Below are 21,138 nucleotides of genomic sequence, written 5' to 3' on the forward strand. Positions count from 1 at the left end.
ACTAGTGACAGATCTGCTTCAGCTTCACACTTCATCTCCCTCCTCTCTTCTTGCAGCAGGTAAACAATCAAAAGTCCTAACAGTCCAGTCCCTCAGGTCTGAATGTGCAATCACTCTTAGATCTCACACATTAAAGACTTGCATATATGCCCCCTAAAATGCCCTCTAAGGTGCAAAGTTTTTTTTTTGTTGTTTTTTTTTACATCTAGTTGTAGAGCAACGGAAAAGTGTGGCAGGGAATACATTTTTTTAATTAAGCATGTCCCAAGAGAGGGGATGGGGTAATGGGTAATAGGGTAAAATGGCTTTGTAATTTCACATCACTCAGATGTCGAATCTGTTTTTGAACAAGTTCCTATTAAATAATTTATTGGATTGCTGGCAAAATTTGTTCAATGTAAAAAAAAAAAGTCAACAATATGTTGAGTTAAATTATTATTTCTCATTATGTAACGTAGTGAAACAGAGCTAGAAATGTAATATTTTAAAGATAACATTTATTTAAATTATATTATTGACAGCTGAGAGGTTGCAATTTAGTTAGCTCTCAATTTATACAAATAATCTGAAAACTCACAGTCCACTAAAATTGCTTTACACACCAGCATTCTGGACAATTTCGAAGATGGTGCCTCCATCTAGTGGTTTCTTTTTTAACTGCATTCTAATTTTTTTTTTTTTTTTAAGGACGGACCACAGACTGTACTACTCAAAAACCCACCGCATAAAAAAGCAGTTCTTCAGCAGTTTTAGTCTTTTCTTACTTTAAATCTTATCTTAAATGTATGTTTGAACATTTCATTTGCTTTAGTAGATAATAATATTAACTTAGACAGCTTTTTAAAGTGTCTCCAAAAATGTTTCGGCGTATTGATTTTCGTCCCTAAGCAATCTGCCACTGCGGTCGAAAGGAGTGCGCGAATTAGCCGTTACTTTCGAGCACGAGCTGGTGAGTGAATGTTGGCTTCGTCTTCGTTTTGAAATTTAAACTAAAGTTTAACGTTATTCCAAATTTGAGATAGCTAACTTCATTTAAACTTAAATTTAATTGAGTGTATTCACTCACACTAACATTAGTTGAAACGCTGAGTTCATATAAAAAAGGAAGTGAGTATTAAGATTGAAAATGTGAATCAATATTATTAGTTTGAAAATCATAATGCGCTGGAAAAAAGACATATTTTCTCTCATGTTTTAGTTTACGCCTGAGGTCATCCTGGTGGGTTTGAATTATTCCTTTGGAAAAAACGAAGGCCACACCGTCAAATTGTGTATTTGGACAGTGAGTCTTTAATCATTTTTTCTTTTGGTGAAAAATGGAAAGTTAAGTTTTATTTTTGTTTTTCCCTTTTCTCATCTTAATATTTAGTCACACAGAAACGATTCAAAATGTCTGGTCGGGCTCGTGCCAGATCAAGAGGGAGAGCACGTGGTCAAGACACCGCAGTGCCTGGAGTGGTAAGAGTTAGTTTTTTTTTTTTTTTTTTTTTTTTTTTTGGTTAACATAATTAAAAAAAACTTCCTGGACTTTTTTTCTTTTAAAGGTAACCCTTTAAAGTTGGGATTGAAGTTGTAATTTTTATAATCTTATTCCTGATGGAAATCAAACCTAAGGCCGGGCCAAGATGAAGTTTAGTTGCAACGTTAAGTCGGAAATGGACCGTTGCTTTTCAAAATAAAAGTATCATTTTAAAGGAAAAATTATAGTAAAATAATATAAAAATCTGCATTAAAAGCCCAAATTGTCTTACTCAGTGATAAGTCTACTTTGGTGGTAACACAAATGTTAAACCCTTATAGTACTTTCTTGTCTGCCCTTCATCCGTTACTCTAACAGGGGTGCTCTATGGATGTAACAGAGAATCGGGCAATTTTTCAAAATAAAACATCTGCCGAAATAAATAAAATGTTAGTAATGCAAGTTGTTTTATTCTTTCTGTGCGGCCCAGTACCAACTGACCCACGGACCGGTACCGGCCCGGGGGTTGTGGATAGCTGCTCTATATTGACCAAAGAATATCTGGGTAGACAGTGGGCCACAAAATAATAAACTGCCACAAAATAATAAACTAGATAGATGGATAGATAGATATGGCTTTGATGAAGTTAATGTTTTAAAGAAAAGTGTGCTTATAAAAAGGTTCAGGGATCAGAAGTGTATTTTGTTAAAATAGCATTACATTTTTGTAAAGTTGTAAAACCTGACAAAAGACGAGACTTTCAATTAGTATTTTATATACATGTATGTGTATATATCTATATATATATATATAGATATATATCTATACATATATAGATATGTATGTGTATATATATATGTGTGTATGTATAGATATGTATGTATATATTTGTATATAGTTGTATATATATGTGTGTATGTATAGATATGTATGTATATATTTGTATATAGTTGTATATATATGTGTGTATGTATAGATATGTATGTATATATTTGTATATAGTTTGTCAAGTTGACCTCCGTCATTTTTTGTCTTTCAGAGCAAATCCCAGGAGCCAGTACCACCTCCTGCCCCTGCAGGGACCGAGTTGGTTGGTAGAGGCAGACAGAAAGGTGCTCCAGGAGCATTTTCCACAGATGGTAAACAGGACATTTTTATTAACAGTCATACTCACTCTCAGGCTGTGTCCGAATTCCTTCACTTCTTGCTTCATAGTGCACTAAATAGTGCCTTCACCATTTTGTAGTGCTGTTTTCCGAATGTACGGTTTTGTCCGAATTCCCCCCTAACCCTTAACTACCAATAAACAATACAGTGCGGCACTAGCGCCCTGAATTTTAAAAGCAATTTGGACACTGTGCTCAGTACCTTTTTTTTTTTTTTTTTTTAAATGGTGGATATGACGTCATCGATTTCATGAAGTCAAAATCGAATTAATATGACTGTTTTGCGCCGATTATTTACGAGTCCATGGTCTTCTGAAGATAAAAACATTGATGATCTATTGTTTGTTGATTGTTCCGACGCAATGCATTGTGGTCTATTTTTGCCGATTTAGTGAGCATCGATGCACACTGGTTTTTCGCAGAGACTTCTGGGAAATTTCCGGGGCAAATATAGAACACAATGCTTTGCGTTTGGAAAGTTTTTGCAAAGAAAATGTTTTTAAATTAGTGGTGTCATGCGATCAATTTTTTCACCATTAATTAATTAATCTAATTTAATTCACAATTATTTTGAACGTAATCATTTCCATTAACTTAATTTTGTGATATTTAATCTAATATAATAGACTTCCAAGTTTTACTTTTAAGATTGGAAACAAATACAGTGGGTATTTTTTGCAGTCTAAAAGAATTAAGAACAAAACATGAAGTCTAGTATTTATTTTCCAACATAAAAACAATAGACTTTTTTTGATCAATCCCAAAAATTCTTGACCATAATACATACACGTTGACATTAGGCCTGCACAATATACCACAAATTTATCGTTATCGCAATTTCCAGCTGTGCAATATGCATATCGCAAAAGACGGCGAAAATCGCAATAAATAGTAAACCTTAAATGTGTTAAAACAATCATATGGCAGCTAGAAGTATTTAACGAATCAAATAAATGCCTTTATGCATTTGACCAATCGAATGGACGCCTTCAAGTTGTTGACCAATCGGATGGAGGCCTATTATGTTAGATGTTTGTCACCTGTGTCGTCACCACTAATATCGCATATCGCAAGTTTTCCTCATATTGTGCAGCCCTAGTTGACATACTTTATTCTACAGTTTTGGCACACTGAAGAAAACATTTTTAATATTAGTTTTCTTTGCATGCTCCTTTCCCTACCTGAAAGTAAGACGACACGATTTCTGAGGCACCAGGTTTTGCTCCTTGTGGGTGCCGCCCATTTCATCAACCATTAACCTAGAGCCGGCCCCGGTGGAATATGTGCATTTCGCTCCAAAAACAAACAGCCAAAATACTTACTAGGCGATGGCCCGCTGTGCTGAGCTCAGGGCAGCCAGTTCCTACAAAGAAGCCCATTTATTCTCTATAAATATGAGATTTTTTTTTAAATTGTGGTGTTTCCATTAAGTGAATTTATTATTGCAAATCCAATTTTTGGCAAATTGATGGGTAATTGAAACGCGTCTATTGATGACCTTAGTTTGCTCAATGGAAGCCAGACCTTTGATTTTCATGCGTTAAAATTATTTTTGCCTGATGTTATTTGCTAATTATCGTTTACATCAGATTTTAAGTAATAAACTTTCAATAGGTACTAGTCAAAAAGAATCTTTTATTAATATAAATTCTGTAACTAAAATCAACATATGGATGCTGTATAACAGTATAAAAGAGACTATTAAACAATTATATTTTCAGGGTTTTTCTCTTTGCAGTCTAGAATGTTTTCTGTGTGCGTTTACAAAAAAGGAAGAAAGCAAGATCAAAGATTAAAATTAAAGGAATTTCAAAAATTACATTTCAAGCTCATAATTAGCCTTTGCAGTGGTTGAAACATAATTTTGTTACTTTCATTTATAACCGATTTACTATGGCAAAAAAATGTGTTTTAAATATGTTGTTGTGTGCTTGAAATTGAAGTCTATGAATGCATAAATTACTAATGCAAAACTTGAATTTCCCAATTTAATCTTAGTATGAAGTCACGTTTTTTTTTTTTTTTTGCTAAGATAAATGTGTCATTAAGTGTAATGTTTAAATTCTATAGTTACTGACCAAAAAGGTCAATTTCTGTCTGATTTAGCCTTTTAAGGTGGATATTTGGAAGTGAAACTAAACGTTGTGTTTTAGGAACGGTTTCCTTTGGTAAATTTTAGATTTAATAAAAAACTGTCACGTATCCTGTGTCAACAAGTTATAAAATGTCACTTTTTCTAGCCAATCTAACTCCTTTTAATGTATCTTGCTAGCTCTTCTACAGATTTCCGCTGGCTTTCAGCAGATTAAACTTGGAGAACGAGGTGGACATCGACGGGATTTTAATGATTTTGGAGTTAACACCAGACAGTTGATGGAGCATGTTAAGGAGTCCAAGTGTGGTCTGTTACTTTAAATGTCTAGGCAGAAACTTATTATAATATCTGTAAGTTTGTGGAGCTGTGTATTTACGTCTCAAAATGTTTTCACAGGAACATCTGGATCTCCCATTCAGCTGACAGCAAACTTCTATCGAATCCTGTCCCGACCTCAGTGGGTTTTGTATCAGTATCATGTGGATTTTAAACCACCAATGGAGTCCCGGCGTCTTCGAACTGCCCTTCTTTATCGTCATGCGGAAGTAATTGGGGACGCTCGGACCTTTGATGGAGCGTTGCTCATTTTGCCCCGCAGACTGCATTGCAAGGTGCAAACAAATGTTTATAATGCTATTTTTTTATAGACTTGATTTTTTGCATTAGAACGTGTATAAAAGAAAACATTACTGCATTAAGTTTGACTCTGGGAGCCACCGTACCAGTACTTTTCACCATTTTCCAAGGTCCAAGTATTTATATAAAAGCTTAAAGCATTTAACTTTTCATCGGCAATCCTACATTTCCTGGCTTTGACTTTAGGAGATATAAACTTTTGTCTTTATCTGCACTTAAAGAAAAGATTTTAATATATTTAGACATCTCCTGTAACATACTCTTCATTATTCTAGTTTTCCAGCCCAGTGGCCTTGTCAGACTGATTTTGTGATTTCTTGAAACAAAAATGTTAATTGTGTTTAAGGAAACGGTGCTGTACAGTGAAACCAAGAGTGGTGAGAAGGTCCTGATAACTGTCACCCTGACAAATGAACTGCCACCAACATCACCAGTCTGTATTCAGTTCTACAACATCCTCTTCAAAAGGTAGGTCTTCTCATTTCTGGCTGTTTTTATTTTTTTTTGGAAATAAGATACAAAATAGGGACTAAAAGAGGTAAAATATCTACTTTAACTCTCTACTGCATAGCGTTGCTTCAAGGCATGGCCATTTGAATAAAAATAACTTTTTTGTAAGTCATATTACTGTCCTATAGAATGATGAGTTGAAAGTATTGTGACTTTATGTATGGTTGGGGGGGGTCAATTTTATGATTGAGACCCCATCGCTAATAGGTTAAAATACTTTTTTCTCCAAAAATGGAAAAGTCATGCTGTAGAGGGTTTTTAAGAAGATATCCCTTACGTTTGTCTTTTACAGGGTCTTGAGACTTCTGGAAATGCAACAGATCGGACGCAACTACTACAATCCTAAGAATCCACTCAACATACCAGAACACAAGTACAGCTTTTTTTTTTTTTTTAGCGTTACAAGTTCTAAGATTAAAAAAACTCCTATTTTCTGTTAAAGCATTTGACAAACCTTAAATCATGCCTTTTGTTTTTCAACTTTGTCTTCATTGATTTTCACTGAGAAACCTAAAAGAAATAATCTTTTTCCACATTTACACAGGATTCTTAATTAGAATGCAAATGATATGTTTCCTATGAGTTTTTGAAATAGGCAATGCAAATGACAGTTTGCATCATATTCAAGACCCAAACATTCAAGCTGGACACAATTTGCGGGTCAGGGGAGTAGAGTTTCAATGTTAAGCCAATGTACTGACGTGATCTGAGGTCCTGCAGCGCAGTTCAAGTGTCAGGCTGGCAGCAGCAAATTTTGAGTTGCGCGATGCGATTTGGGTGTTATGCGCAGCGCGTCAATAGTTAAAAAGTTTAAACTTTGGCGAGATGTGCCAACCAACGCGGGACCCAACCTTAAGCATGTGTTGTTTTCATTGACTCGACCAGCGGGTAGAATATAAATCCAATATTGCCAATCGATGCGAGAGTTCTTGTCCTAAACTTCCATTCATTTTCTTAACCTGCTGGGGCCACAAGTAGGGATGGGTATCGTTAAGGTTTTAACGATACTACTACTCTTATTGATACTGCTTATCAATCCGGTATTTCAATGATACATTTTGAGGACGAAAAATAAATAAATAACAAATTAAGAACATAAAGTGTTTTATTTCGTCATTATGCAACAACATTGTTTTTTTTAACAAAACATTTTACTTTATACATGATGTTGCAATATAAACCTAGAATACACGTGGATGTGCCAGACCAGGGATTGGCCACCTGTACCTCTCAAAGAGCCAATTTGGATCAGTTTCCCACTGAGATGAAAGCACAGGGAGCCGCAACACTAGGTTGTTAGAGAAAATGGTTTTGCCGATATATCGCAATAGTTTATTGGCAATGCTTGTATTTATTCAAAATGCTGTCAGGATATTTATTTAATTATTTTTAATCTTTATGAGCGTGATGTTTCCTTGATCTTTTGTCCATTTTCCACAACCTTGAATATGGATTTTTCTGTCTGTCAAACACCTAGGGTTAAGATGAATGAGATGATGCAAACAAATTCACTTTGATGCAGACTTGTTTCTATTTATTATTTTTCTTTAAATCCAGTGAACCCAATAAATTATATTAATTTTATGGATGAAAAATATTTTTTATTAGTAAGCAGCAGTTAGTTTGTCTGGAATCATAAGCAATGAATCGAAGCCCCGCCTCGCTAGCTATTCATTGTTTTCCCCCGCGTGCAACCCCAACCTTCGGCATGTTCTACACAGCGCAACATAGTCATCGTAGCAGCAAGGTGACAGGACAGTAGGGGCGCCCTGACGCAAATTTAATTAATTTTACGCGAAAATGGGTGTTCTTAGTCTAGGGCGGGGGTGGGCAAACTACTGCCCGCCTCCATGTTTGATCCAGCCCATTGAAGAATATCAAGAATAACCCATGTTTTTTTATTTTTTTGGTTTTTATCTGGCCACACGATCAAGACCCGCATAGAACGGGAAATTTGATTCCCCCCTTTTGCAGTCTGTGCTCCAACCTGAAACACTCTAAAAATGTCTGTCAAATAGAACAGAAGACATGTCGCAGTTCATCTTTCCCGGTTTAAATCATTCTTTCTGAGCGATCATACTGGTTTTTTTAAATTGCACCCTGTTCTGTGTCCTGATTGGCTGGAGGGGAGTTTTTTTAGAAATTTGCCTCTAAGTTGTGGGTGGTAGGGTTGTGCCGATGGATGATGCCATCGTCCATCGTGACTGACCTCACGATGGAGAGACACCACCGTGATGCAACACCCCCGCCAAGCTGCGAGTCGACACAATAAGCCGCGGTTACGTAATATCTTGATCGGATCGATGGTCGGATTAGAATTCAACCGTGTACATGGGCCCAGAAAAACTTTTTCTGATTATAACAAACGTTCAAATGGGGCACACTTTCGGTCGGAATAAATCATTCGCACATGAGCAGTAGTGTTTTAAATACCGGAGAAGGAAATGAGTTCCACTGAGAGGCTAAATAGATATCTGGAAGCTCCTTAATATACTAGATGATCTTCTAAACGGGCTTTTATTAATGTTACGGTTATTATGAAGTGCCTGTTCACACATCATTTTAATGTTAATTCGTGTTTATCTTCATACCCCTACATGAACATATTAAAAACGTTTTTTATCCAAGTGGGTCTTTAAGATTACCAATCTCATTTTTATATGTAGTGTCTTTGGGGCTCTGCAGAGTTTACCTGAAAGTCTGTGGTCCAAACCTGTCTGAGTCCAAAGTTCTCCAAAAACATCTTATTTAAAACATGCTGAAACCATCATGCAGAGCAATCAACTGATGGAACTGCTAAAGCCAAAACTAAAATCACTGTTTCATTATAGGACTAAAGGATTAAAAATGCTGGTATGCCTTAAGGCAGTCCAATAAAATAATTCAACACTTGTTGGTTATAACAATTTTAATGACTAAGGTGATAAGATGAGTTGTTTTTTCTTTTTATAGCCTAACGATCTGGCCAGGCTACTCTACCACCATCTTGCAGTATGAGTCATCCATCATGTTGTGCACGGACGTGAGTCACAAGGTGCTGCGTAGTGAGACTGTTTTGGACTTCATGGTCAACCTGCGGCAGAAGTGTGGAAATCAACGCTTCCCTGACGCCTGTGCCAAGGAGCTCATTGGACTCATTGTTCTCACAAAGTAAAACCATACATGAGGATGGTCCTTTCTTATTTCTTGTCCTTTTTTTGGTGTTTAAAAATTACAAAACTAATTTGATGACTTTCAAGGTACAACAATAAAACCTATCGGATTGATGATATTGCTTGGGATCACACCCCCAAAAACACCTTCACGAGGGGAGACGCGGACATTTCATTCATGAACTACTACAAGACGGTAAGGGGCCGAGCATGCCTTGAATAAATGTGACACAATTTCTGTTCCAAAGATCCTTCTCATGCCAATTGTAAAAGACTGAATTAGTTAAAGAGAGAAAGGTTCTTAAAAATCTTACTGCATTTTCACGACTATAGGGCGCACCTAAAATTTCTCCAAAATGTATGGAGCACCCTATGATGCAGTGCGCCTAATGTGTTGTTGTGTGACTTCGGTAAAGAGGACCTAGGAGAGGATAGCATGAGAACGGTAAAGAGGGAAGTACGGGCGTGAAAGAAGACACAACCCCGAATAGTACAGAAGTGCAGGTATGTGCATCATACAGAAAAGAACGACCCTGAAAATGCCGCATGCAAAGAGATGCTTATGAAGCAGCAAGTCAACATCAATGAATCACAGGTACGGAAGTGGAGGGAGCAACAAGATGACCTGCACCAATTAAAGGAGACTAAATAGCTTATGAGGGAACAAAACGAGATGGCCACAGTTGGAGGACAAACTCGAACAGTGGGTTGTTGAACAGAGAGCAGCAAGTAGAAGCGTCTCGACAGTCACTATTTGAATGTAGACAACGGTGCTAGCTAGCGGCATGAACAATTTCTCCATCCTCACACGGACTACTGTCTCGCAGCAACTGCCAAAAGATTACCCAGAAAAGCTGGCCTCTTTCTGTACATGCTGGAAAAAAAAATATCAATGAAAAGAAGATCCGGCCACAGCACATCATCAACATGGACAAGGTTCCACTCGCTTGATATTCCTGTGAACCGCACTGTGGAGAAGACTGGGACAAGTACGGTGAATATATGCACCACAGGGAATGAGAAGTCATCCTTCAATGTAGTTCTCACATGCCAGGCTAATGGCCAGAAACTTCCACCCATGTTTTTTTTTTTCTAGAAGACCTTACCAAAAGAAAATTTTCCAGCCGGCGTCGTCATTAAAGCTAACCTGAAGGGATGGATGCATGAAGAAAAGATGAGTGAGTGGCTGAGAGAAATTAACACCAAGAGACCGGGCGGGATTTTTCACACAGCTCTATTTTTATTGATCTATAACTCCATGCACGCTCATATCACCAACGGTGTCAAAAATCAAGTAAAACGGACTAATTCACTGCTTGCCGTGATTCCAGGCGGATTGATTAAAGAACTCCAGCCACTAGATATTGGTGTCAGCAGGGCGTTCAAAGCTATGCTGTGAACTGCGTGGGAGAAGTGGATGACAGAAGGCGAACACACGTTTACCAAGATGGAGAGACTGCGCCACAATTTGCCAATGGATCGTGGATGCCTGGACTGATTTATTGGTCTCGACTGTGGTCCAAGCTTTCACGAAGGCAGGAATTGTCACTGAACTGCCAGACAACAACGGCGACACTGACTTAGATAATGCCGACTTTGACAAGACGGACCCAGGCACATTGGATGCCGTACTAACCCAATTCGAGGGATTCGTGGATGAGGAATAAACTGAAAAAGTGAGCTTTAGGTGTTTCTTTCACGTGTTTACAACTGAACGAGGTTTGGAGATATGGATGTGAATATGGACATTAACATAACCGGTTCCGGGTTATACAGCAGGATGCGTGGCGTGCCTCTCTGCGAATACAACTATCTTCAAATTACTTAAAAAGTTGATTTTTCTCCCAAAAAGAGAGCTGACCATGCCCCCGAAGAAACCCCAGGAATACGAAGAGCTCAAAAAGTCTCTTGACATTATTCAAGAAACGCTGAAAAGTTTTATGGATCAAGTGTCGGCTAAGCTAACACCACTCTGGGATATGATGGAAGAGTTCCGAAGATTTCGGGCTCAAAACGAGCAGCGAGAAAACCGGGTCGAGATTCTGGAGAAAAGACTGGACGATGTGGAACAGCAAGTAAGGATGAATAATGTCATTCTCACTGGAGTACCAATCAAGCCTCGAGCGAAGCTGAATGCAGCTGGAGCTAGTACTGCTAATGCTAGCGCTAGCGTAGCTAGCAGTTCTAATACGGAGTTTGGTGCAGCGACGCTGGAACAGCAAATACATTCATTTCTCACATCTAAAGGGATTTCCCTGGATCTCAATACCATCGAGACCTGCCACCTGCTCCCCAGGAGAAAGGAGACGGATAAACCAGCGATCTTCATCAGGTTTGTCAATCACAAACACAAGCTAGCTCTGATGAATCAACGCAAAAATCTCAGAGGATCTGACCAGAAGGAATGCTGAAATCTCAAAACATGCACGGCTTCTCAGGAAGCGTAAGCAGATTGAGAACACTTGGGTTAAAGGCTGCAGGATTCACGTCAAACCACTCGGTCCAGAGGACTGGGCCAAGGTTCTGGTCGTGAACACCATGAAGGACTTTGAGAAGTGCTTGATTACGGTTGTCTGAAACAACGTGGAGTAATAAATCAAAGAGCCAAATAATTTCAAGAAATATGAAACCTGGAATCATCACCTTCTCTGTATGTCTGACGTCACCTGAATAACAGCAGAGTTCTGACCTGCAGACAACTTGACCTCAACTTTCACCGCAGCTGATATCAACTGAAGAAGGATATGGACCTGAATCTAATGTCTGCAGTCATAACATGGAAGAAAACTATTAACTGTTTAAACCAAGAAAATCGGCTGTTATCAGTAAAAGAAGAAATGCCAACCTTGGACAATTCGACAGTTTATGGACCCTTTTTATTTTTCCCCTACAGCATTACTTTATTATAAAAAAAAATAAAATAAAAATACAAAAAAAATATAAAAAGAGTAAAACAAATGATTAATCACTTTTGAAAATTGTTAAATTGATTGACTTTTGATGATATTACTTCACTAGCTCCTAAAATTGATAAATTGATTCAAAAATCTTTCCTAATGTAGCATAATTTTGCACATGTTTTTAACTTTTGATACTTGATGAAATTTTGCTATGAAAATTCCTGTAACAGTGTTGTGTCTACTTTACTGATATAGTATTATGTTTTAAAGCATATGAATGACTTTTAAAAGCAACATAATTTGCATATATTTCAGATGCTGCATTTGCCATGTTGATTTCTAAAATAGTTATTTTTGACGTAGTACTTAAGTAATTCATCTTTGGCATGTGCTTTATTGATACCTTATGATTGTTAATTCTGTCTGATAAAACCTAGGAACCGGATATTGATAAATCATGTAATAAAATGGTTATAGAATAACGGGGTGGGATTTTATAAGTTCGCTTCCTTCCACTCCCTTTCAAGCAATATTTATTAATTATGTCTAATTATCCTAAGTTTGATTAGTTACTGTATGAATGTATAACTGATGATTATATTGCTTTTGTGTATTATTTCTATTTGATTGCTTGAAATAAACCATATCAAATCAAAATCAAAACATTCGAACAATGTTGAGTTATTGTTATATTGTTATTGCTTTGCAGCATTTTAAGATATTACTGTATTGTGATTGGACTAACTTGTTTTGGCAGTGAAAGTTGGTTTGTATTCTAATCATAAGGTTTGACAGACTGACTCATCAGACTCTTTGACATTCCCTTTAGCACAGCACCATCTACTGGATGCATAACACAACACCAGCCACTACAGTTGTTTATATTCAATGTGCCTTATGATGTTGTGCACTACGTATGGGAGAAGTTTTAAAATAGGCCACTCATTGAAGGTGCACCCTATAACCCAGTGTGCCCTATGGTTGTGAAAATACTGTACATTTTGAGTTTTAATTATGTTTTTAAATGTTAAGTTGTTTTGTTTTCTATAATGATTTTTTAGTTTTGGCTTGGTTACTTTTTTGTTTTTTGTAAATTTGAAACTTTTTTTTTCACACATGAAGAACATCTAATTTCATTCAGGATCATTCATGTGGAAAAATACCATAATAACCTGTTTTACAGTGCTTTATATTTAAACCCTTTATTATTTTTTGTCTTTGATGTTTTGAATTAAAGTTTTCAACAGTTAAACACAGAAAATGAGAGCTCATTCGAGTTGTTCATGTTAATGGTATCAAACATGAAAATGAAATGACAGTTGTGAAAACGTTGTTTTCCTTTCCTCATCAAACCCTTTGGTTGCTTCCATAGCAATATGGTTTGGACATCACTGATGTAAACCAGGTCCTGCTGGTTAGCCATGTGAAGAAGAGGACTGGTCCCGGTGGAGGCCCCCCTCTTGGGCCAGCAATGCTCATCCCCGAACTGTGCTACCTAACAGGTCCAGTCTAACTGCTTATGGCTTTATAACTGTATATTTTTGGTCTATGAGGCACATCAAGTAAAACAGCAGATAAGCCTAGATTTATTCCACTTATTCACAATAACTGTCAACATCATTGTAACACATAAAATTGCTGTTCAGCGTTCATTCCAGCCTTTATGAAAGCTCGGACAACATACTTTTGCTTATTGGCATATTGTGGCATAACTATCTCGGTGGTGCCTTGTCTCGGTGAATGTATATTGGCCTATCAGCCAGCGCTCCCCAGCTTACAGTTTAATATTAAAAGACCTGTTGACACTGATATCTAGCGGTTGGTGTTCTTTGGTTAATCCACTCAGAATGATGGCACTTTACTCCACTTGGATTCTGACAGCTTCTGCGAGCTGAATGCACACAGAGTGGCAGATTCAATTGGGGCTGGGCGATAAATCACCGATTTTTAATTTTTTTTAATTCGATTTCCAATTTTTTTTTCTCCCCGATTCACCCCCCCCACCACCACCACCACACACACACACACTTAAGGAAAGCAATAAGTACAAATGGCAGACAACTTGAAGCAAATTTCGCTTTTATTTAATCAAACGCAAGACAAATTGAACCCCCATTACTGGGATGCATAAATATATGAACACACTCTTGGAATCAAAGTCCCAGCTGTGTTTTAAGTCACACTTTGTAGTCTAGACTAAAAGGAGACAAACATTCACCTTGAGAGTAGTACCATTTTCTAAAGGATTAACAATACAGCTAAAATCTGGGGTCTAAGGCTTTAATTAAATTAATAAACCCTGTCTTCTCCACGGTATATATGGGTACCATGTCTTGACTTTATGCAAACTGACCGCTTCGGTGATTGTTCTCCACCGTGCCCCTGTCCTAGGGATGGGTACCGAGCCCCGGGGCAACATTCTATCAACATGCTTTCGGTTCTAGAGAAGTCTCTTTTTTTTTTGTGTGTGTGTGTGTGTCCCACAAGATATAAACTAGAGCTGTGACGGAGTGGGATTTTTGATGAAGCAGCAGGAGTCGTGGTCAAACCCCCCACCCCGCTGCCGCCGAACACAATATCGCCGGCTGCCGCATTGCAACTGAATACAATTCATAATTACAACGCAGTATTGTTTATTAACAAATAACAGTAACAACTAACTACTTTCTAACTAATGAACTAACCACATAGGTGTTGTAGAATGAGTGTGTATGTGTGTCAGCACGCTGCGTGTGTAAGAGGAAAGAGCGCTTGAGTGCTGGGGGTGCGTGCACGTTCATGTTTGGAGTTACGTAGTGAAGGAGAACAGTCATACAAGGTTTCACCCAGGTGTTGGAATAGGTTTGTGGTGCTGCTGCCTTTGACTGCGATGGGCTTTAGGCAAATGTTGCAGCATGGGGTCTCTTCCTCCATGTCTGTGGAAGCAAACCCATACCAGTTCCAAACAACAGATGGCTTTATTCCTTTCTTTGGAACAAACTTCCTATTCTCACCGGCAGCCATGCTGTAAAACTAATGCTACGGAAGCTCTGGGGGGCCAAAAATACACCATTACCCAAAAACTCGACTTAGTTATTTTTAAAATCCCCCGTTACCAAAACTTCGAATTAATTCCGTCAATCGATTTTTCGCCCAGGCCTAAGCTCAAAAGTAATGGAGATTTGTGGAAATGGCCATCTGGTCTCATGTTCTAAACTTCTTATAGCCTTGATAACTTGGTCATCTTTTCACCCATCCAACCTTTTTTGATAATGACACGGCTAGAAATTTGGGTTTTTTGTTGTTTTAGAACAGCTGAAAGTTTGTTTGTTCATTTATTTTGATTTATTTTTCTGGTGTAAATGTCTTCATTTTCAGTTTCATGTGTGATTTCATACGAATTTAATCCATTTTTTTTCTGTAAATTCTTTAAATTACGTCCTGTGTGAATTAAGTAGTGAGACTCAATAAAGGACTCGTGTCTTTCAGGTTTGACTGATAAAATGCGAAGTGACTTCACCATCATGAGGGACCTGAGCGAGAACACCAGACTGAGCCCTGATAAGAGAATAAGTCGTCTCAGTGGATTTATTGAAGACATTTGTGGGTGGGTCCATGATCACATTCTACCTGAGCTTGAATGACCAATAAATGTTTGATGTTCAAATTTTGTTTGACAAAACATATTACCAAGGGTTAGCATTAAGAATCTAAACCTTGGATCAAAAGCTTTCTTTAGTCAGACCAATAAGAGAAAGTAATTGTGGTTTCTCTGAAAACGAAGCTATTTCATGGACAAACAAAAACAGTGGGATGAAGAACTGCATTTAGTTTGGCCAGTGCAAAATCTCTAAAAGCTCAAAGACCTTACCTAGTAAAGGAAGATTCAGGGATTTGATTGATCAACTGCATTTTATATGTAAGATCAGTTGGATCAGTTTTGAGTTGTCTGTTTTTATGCATGCCCCAACTATTAAATGCTGGATTTCTCTTCAAGATAAATATGTTCAGTCAACACCTTAACATTTCCTTGCAAAAGCAATCCTGCTAAGTGCAAATTAGCAAACAGTGCAAATGTACTTAGTATGAATCTTTACTTCATCAGAAAACCCTAAAAGAGAATGTTATGTTGTGTCACGCTAAATTGCTTGCCTTACTGAACTGTTTGCTGGAGAAAATAACTTGCTGTGCCAAATCTACGACTTTCCGTTTTAAAATATATATTGTATTCTTAAACTTCCTGAATACTGTTGTGTGTTATACTGACTTGTGATGTGAGTGTTCCATTTCCTCAAACGATTTAATAGGAATGCTGGTGTGCAAGAAGAGCTAAAAAAGTGGGGAATCGGCTTCGATAACCACCTCCTGAATCTGTCTGCGAGAGTTCTGGCACCAGAGAGGATTTTCCAAGGACCAAGATCGGTATGATTCAATGCTTTATGGGTTGGTGTTACACACTTGATGGTCTAAACTCAAATGCTATTGTTTGTCTCTCAGTACGACTACAACCCTATGTCAGGTGACTGGTCCAGAGAGATGCGGGGAATACCCATCATCAGCTCTCCACCACTGAATAATTGGATCATGTTTTCCACACGCCGCAACTCCAACGAAGCTCAGTCCCTCCTGCAGACCCTCGGCAAAGTCTCAGGTCCGCTTGGTTTGCGGTTGCAGAGAGCCGTCATGTAAGTGCACTGAAGAACGGCTCCTCTATTGTCTTTTGCCTGCATTCTGACACAGAATTTTAGGAAATGATAATAACTTTGACAAAAACAAAACAAATATAATTTTTTCCTTTAATTTGAAGCACAGCCTTTGGAGTAAAAATTTTACCCAGTAAAAAAATGAAGCTATCAAAATTGTATCTAATGCTCAAGGATCAATGGTTGTCATGTTTTTCCAAACTGTTAAAATGTCTTTTAAAATCCTTCATGCAAAGCTGAGAGAAGTTGGATGTGTTTTTATATTTTTTCCTCTGATGTAGGATTGAGTATGAAGACCACCAGGAATCTCTCCTCAGAGCTCTTAAACAGAACGTTGGGCCGACCACCCAGATGGTTTGTGTTTTCACATTTAAACACAGAGCAATGTTAAATCTATGACACTCGCACTGACAGAATGCAGCTAGAGGGAGATTGATTCAAACTATTCTTTTTTTACTCTGGTTGTTCCATGTTATTAGGTGGTGGTGGTCCTCCCCAGTAACAGGAAAGACAAGTATGACAGCGTCAAAAAGTACCTGTGTGTGGATTGTCCCACTCCCAGCCAGTGTGTGTTGTCCCGCACACTCAGCCGACCGCAGGCGCTCATGACTGTGGCAACGAAGATTGCTCTGCAGATGTCCTGCAAAATGGGAGGCGAGCTCTGGAGTGTTGAAATCCCGGTAGGTTTAGTCTGAAATGAATTTATCAGGCTGTCCATCTTAGATGAAGTTTTTCATCCTTTCTGTCCACTTGTACTTTAAAAAAAACAACAGCTTATTTTTGGAAAAACTTCAGCTGTGAAATGATTGGTTTGATCAATGTGTGCAGCTCAAACAGCTGATGATTGTGGGGATTGACTGCTACCATGACATCTCTGCGGGGAAAAGATCCATTGGTGCGATGGTGGCCAGCCTCAACCAATCCATGAGCAGGTTTGTAACCTTAATAGCCAGCTTCTAAATGACAGATTCTTTTGGTTCCGGTTCTTTGTACTACTGTGAATTAGCATTTTGAATATGCACAGATTTTGATGATTTCCCAGCTTTTAGTCCCTTTAATCGTTTTTTTTTTAAGATGGTACTCCAAGTGTGTGCTGCAGCACAAGGGTCAAGAACTCATGGACGGGCTAAAGATGGCATTTACTGGCAAGTTGCTTTTTCTGAGCTGAACTCACATTTGGCCAAAAATATTTACTTTTATGACTGATAATAGCTTTTTTGTTTTACAGGAGCATTGAAAGACTACCTCAAATTCAACAACTGTCTTCCATCACGCATCATTGTGTATCGAGATGGTGTGGGGGACGGGCAGCTGCACAGTGTTGTCAACTTTGAGATTTCACAAATTTTGGAGTCCATCAAGTCCCTGGGCCAAGACTACAAGTGGGTTTTTTTACAACACTGTTTCATGCAGCTCAAGTATAACCCTATAGTGTTGCAAAATGTCAGTAGAAACCAGTGGCTCTGAAACAAGGGGCTTCTGCTGCTGTAAGAAATGTATTTGAAGTGTCATTGCGTTGCATAAGTGTGGAGCCAGCACTGCATGTTGAAGAAAGTGACGTGGTTTTTTTTTCTGTTTGCTTAAGTCCAAAAGTGAGTGTGGTTGTGGTGAAAAAGCGGATCAGCAGCAGGTTTTTTGCCATGATAAATGACAAAGTGAGCAACCCTCCACCAGGAACAGTCATCGATACGGAGGTCACACGCCCAGAGTGGTACGCTGGCCTCACCGCTCTTTAAGTGTCTTCTTGTTTTTGCTGGAATCAGGACAGCAGGAGCAATCAATCAGTGTTGAATCTCCTCCCACTGCAGGTACGATTTCTTCATCGTGAGCCAGGCTGTTAGGTGTGGAAGCGTCTCACCAACCCACTACAATGTGGTGTACGACACCAGTGGACTCAAACCTGATCACATGCAGCGGCTCACATACAAACTTTGCCACATGTATTACAACTGGCAGGTGAGCATTTCTCTTCTTTTCATTTTCATTATAAACAACAAGATGTGGTCTTTGGGTGTTGCATGTATGTGGTCTTTGGGTGTTGCATGTATGTGGTCATGGGTGTTGCATGTATGTGGTCTTTGGGTTTTGCATGTATGTGGTCTTTGGGTGTTGCATGTATGTGGTCTTTGGGTTTTGCATGTATGTGGTCTTTGGGTTTTGCATGTATGTGGTCTTTGGGTGTTGCATGTATGTGAGCTTTGGGTGTTGCATGTATGTGGTCTTTGGGTGTTGCATGTATGTGGTCATGGGTGTTGCATGTATGTGGTCATGGGTGTTGCATGTATGTGGTCATGGGTGTTGCATGTATGTGGTCTTTGGGTTTTGCATGTATGTGGTCTTTGGGTGTTGCATGTATGTGGTCTTTGGGTGTTGCATGTATGTGGTCATGGGTGTTGCATGTATGTGGTCATGGGTGTTGCATGTACGTGGTCATGGGGGTTGCATGTACGTGGTCATGGGGGTTGCATGTACGTGGTCATGGGGGTTGCATGTACGTGGTCATGGGGGTTGCATGTATGTGTTCATGGTTGTTGCATGTATGTGGTCTTTGGGGGTTGCATGTATGTGGTCATGGTTGTTGCATGTATGTGGTCTTTGGGTTGCATGTATGTGAGCTTTGGGGTTTGCATGTATGTGAGCTTTGGGTGTTGCATGTATGTGGTCTTTGGGTGTTGCATGTATGTGGTCATGGGTGTTGCATGTACGTGGTCATGGGTGTTGCATGTACGTGGTCATGGGTTTTGCATGTCCGTGGTCATGGGGGTTGCATGTACGTGGTCATGGGTGTTGCATGTATGTGGTCTTTGGGGGTTGCGTGTACGTGGCCATGGGTTTTGCATGTACGTGGTCATGGGGGTTGCATGTACGTGGTCATGGGGGTTGCATGTATGTGGTCATGGGTGTTGCATGTATGTGGTCATGGGTGTTGCATGTATGTGGTCATGGTTGTTGCATGTATGTGGTCTTTGGGGGTTGCATGTATGTGGTCTTTGGGGGTTGCATGTATGTGGTCATGGGTGTTGCATGTACGTGGTCATGGGTGTTGCATGTATGTGGTCATGAGTGTTGCATGTATGTGGTCATGGGTGTTGCATGTACGTGGTCATGGGTGTTGCATGTACGTGGTCATGGGTGTTGCATGTATGCTGTCTTTGGGTGTTGCATGTATGCGGTCTTTGGGTGTTGCATGTATGTGGTCATGGGTGTTGCATGTACGTGGTCATGGGTGTTGCATGTACGTGGTCATGGGTGTTGCATGTACGTGGTCATGGGGGTTGCATGTATGTGGTCATGGGTGTTGCATGTACGTGGTCATGGGTGTTGCATGTATGTGGTCATGGGTGTTGCATTTACGTGGTCATGGTTGTTGCATGTACGTGGTCATGGGGGTTGGATGTACGTGGTCATGGGGGTTGCATTTACGTGGTCATGGGTGTTGCATGTATGTGGTCATGGGTGTTGCATGTATGTGGTCATGGGTGTTGCATGTATGTGGTCTTTGGGGCAGTTTTTCAGTTAAATGTTTCATCCAGTCTCTTTATGGTTGTCCGGTTTTGCAGTAAAACGCATCCAGATCCTTGAGGTCTCCAGGTTTCAATCTTGTTGATGTTTCTAAATTCTTCTAATCAGTAGTTCACTGGCTCCACAATCTGAATATGTTGATCCTTCAGAGCAGAAAGTTTTCTGGCTAACCTCCGAGTTTTTTCTACTGTAGGTTATAAACCTTTCTCATCTGAAAGGTTAATTATCATCAAGTGTTCAAATGCGAGCTTGTTTAATTATTTTAGGATTTTATATTTTCTGTTTTTATTAAATTCACTTTCAGAACAAACATTGCAGATGCATCAAAAACCTTTCCACCGTTGCTTCTAAGAATCAGGCCGGATCTGCTAACCAAACAGATGCTTTTTATTTTAATAATGTGGACATTTGGTGTTTCACAAGCTTTTAGCTGCTGGTTTTGTTCCTTTTTCTGTTTTAGGGTTTGATCCGTGTGCCTGCTCCATGCCAGTACGCTCACAAGCTGGCCTTTCTGGTGGGACAGTCGATTCACAGAGAGCCCAACATAAAGCTGGACAACTACCTCTTCTACCTGTGAGCGGAGAACAGAGGAGCCTCAGAAAGCAGTTCATGTTCAGATCTGGCTGATTTGCTGTTGCAAGGTTTTTGATTTAAAAACAGTTCAAGATTCAAAGTCTAAGTTATTTCTGTTTCTCATTGTTGAAGAAGACCTGAATCTGTTTTATGTACTATAAATCTGTATAAATAAACTCAGTGTTTGAGTCAGTAAAGGAACAAACGTTGCTCATTTTTGGAAAGGATTTAGTTCTTTAAAGTCCTGTTATTTGCTTCGCAAGTAAATAAATAAACTTTTCTTTCTGCTGTCTGTCTGTCATTATGTCATATGACTATAAAACACACATTCAAACTTTACAAAATATCAAATTTATTTATATTTTTTCTTAGAAAAAATTGCACATGCACACCCGAACAGTAAATCATATTTATCAATGTAGGCCAATAATTATAAAGCTAG

General features: G+C 38.9%; 1 protein-coding gene across 4 annotated transcripts; it reads left to right on the forward strand.

Moving 5' to 3' along the window:
• Positions 1-857: 857 nt before the first annotated feature.
• On the forward strand, positions 858-20,920 carry piwil1 (piwi like RNA-mediated gene silencing 1). 4 transcript variants are annotated; one of them, XM_023958057.1, is made up of 22 exons: positions 858-949; positions 1,199-1,288; positions 1,370-1,458; positions 2,500-2,599; positions 4,899-5,027; positions 5,118-5,332; positions 5,704-5,825; positions 6,160-6,240; positions 8,820-9,017; positions 9,107-9,215; positions 13,292-13,421; positions 15,388-15,505; positions 16,206-16,320; positions 16,396-16,583; positions 16,883-16,955; positions 17,081-17,281; positions 17,430-17,533; positions 17,676-17,746; positions 17,830-17,983; positions 18,187-18,312; positions 18,410-18,557; positions 20,584-20,920. In XM_023958057.1, the coding sequence occupies exons 3-22, from the start codon at positions 1,390-1,392 to the stop codon at positions 20,698-20,700; spliced, it is 2,568 nt and encodes an 855-aa protein (XP_023813825.1). In that variant the 5' UTR covers positions 858-949; positions 1,199-1,288; positions 1,370-1,389; the 3' UTR covers positions 20,701-20,920.
• Positions 20,921-21,138: the final 218 nt, after the last annotated feature.

The sequence above is a fragment of the Oryzias latipes genome, chromosome 9, assembly GCF_002234675.1.
Source record: "Oryzias latipes chromosome 9, ASM223467v1".
In the NCBI taxonomy this organism is placed as follows: Eukaryota; Metazoa; Chordata; class Actinopteri; order Beloniformes; family Adrianichthyidae; genus Oryzias; species Oryzias latipes.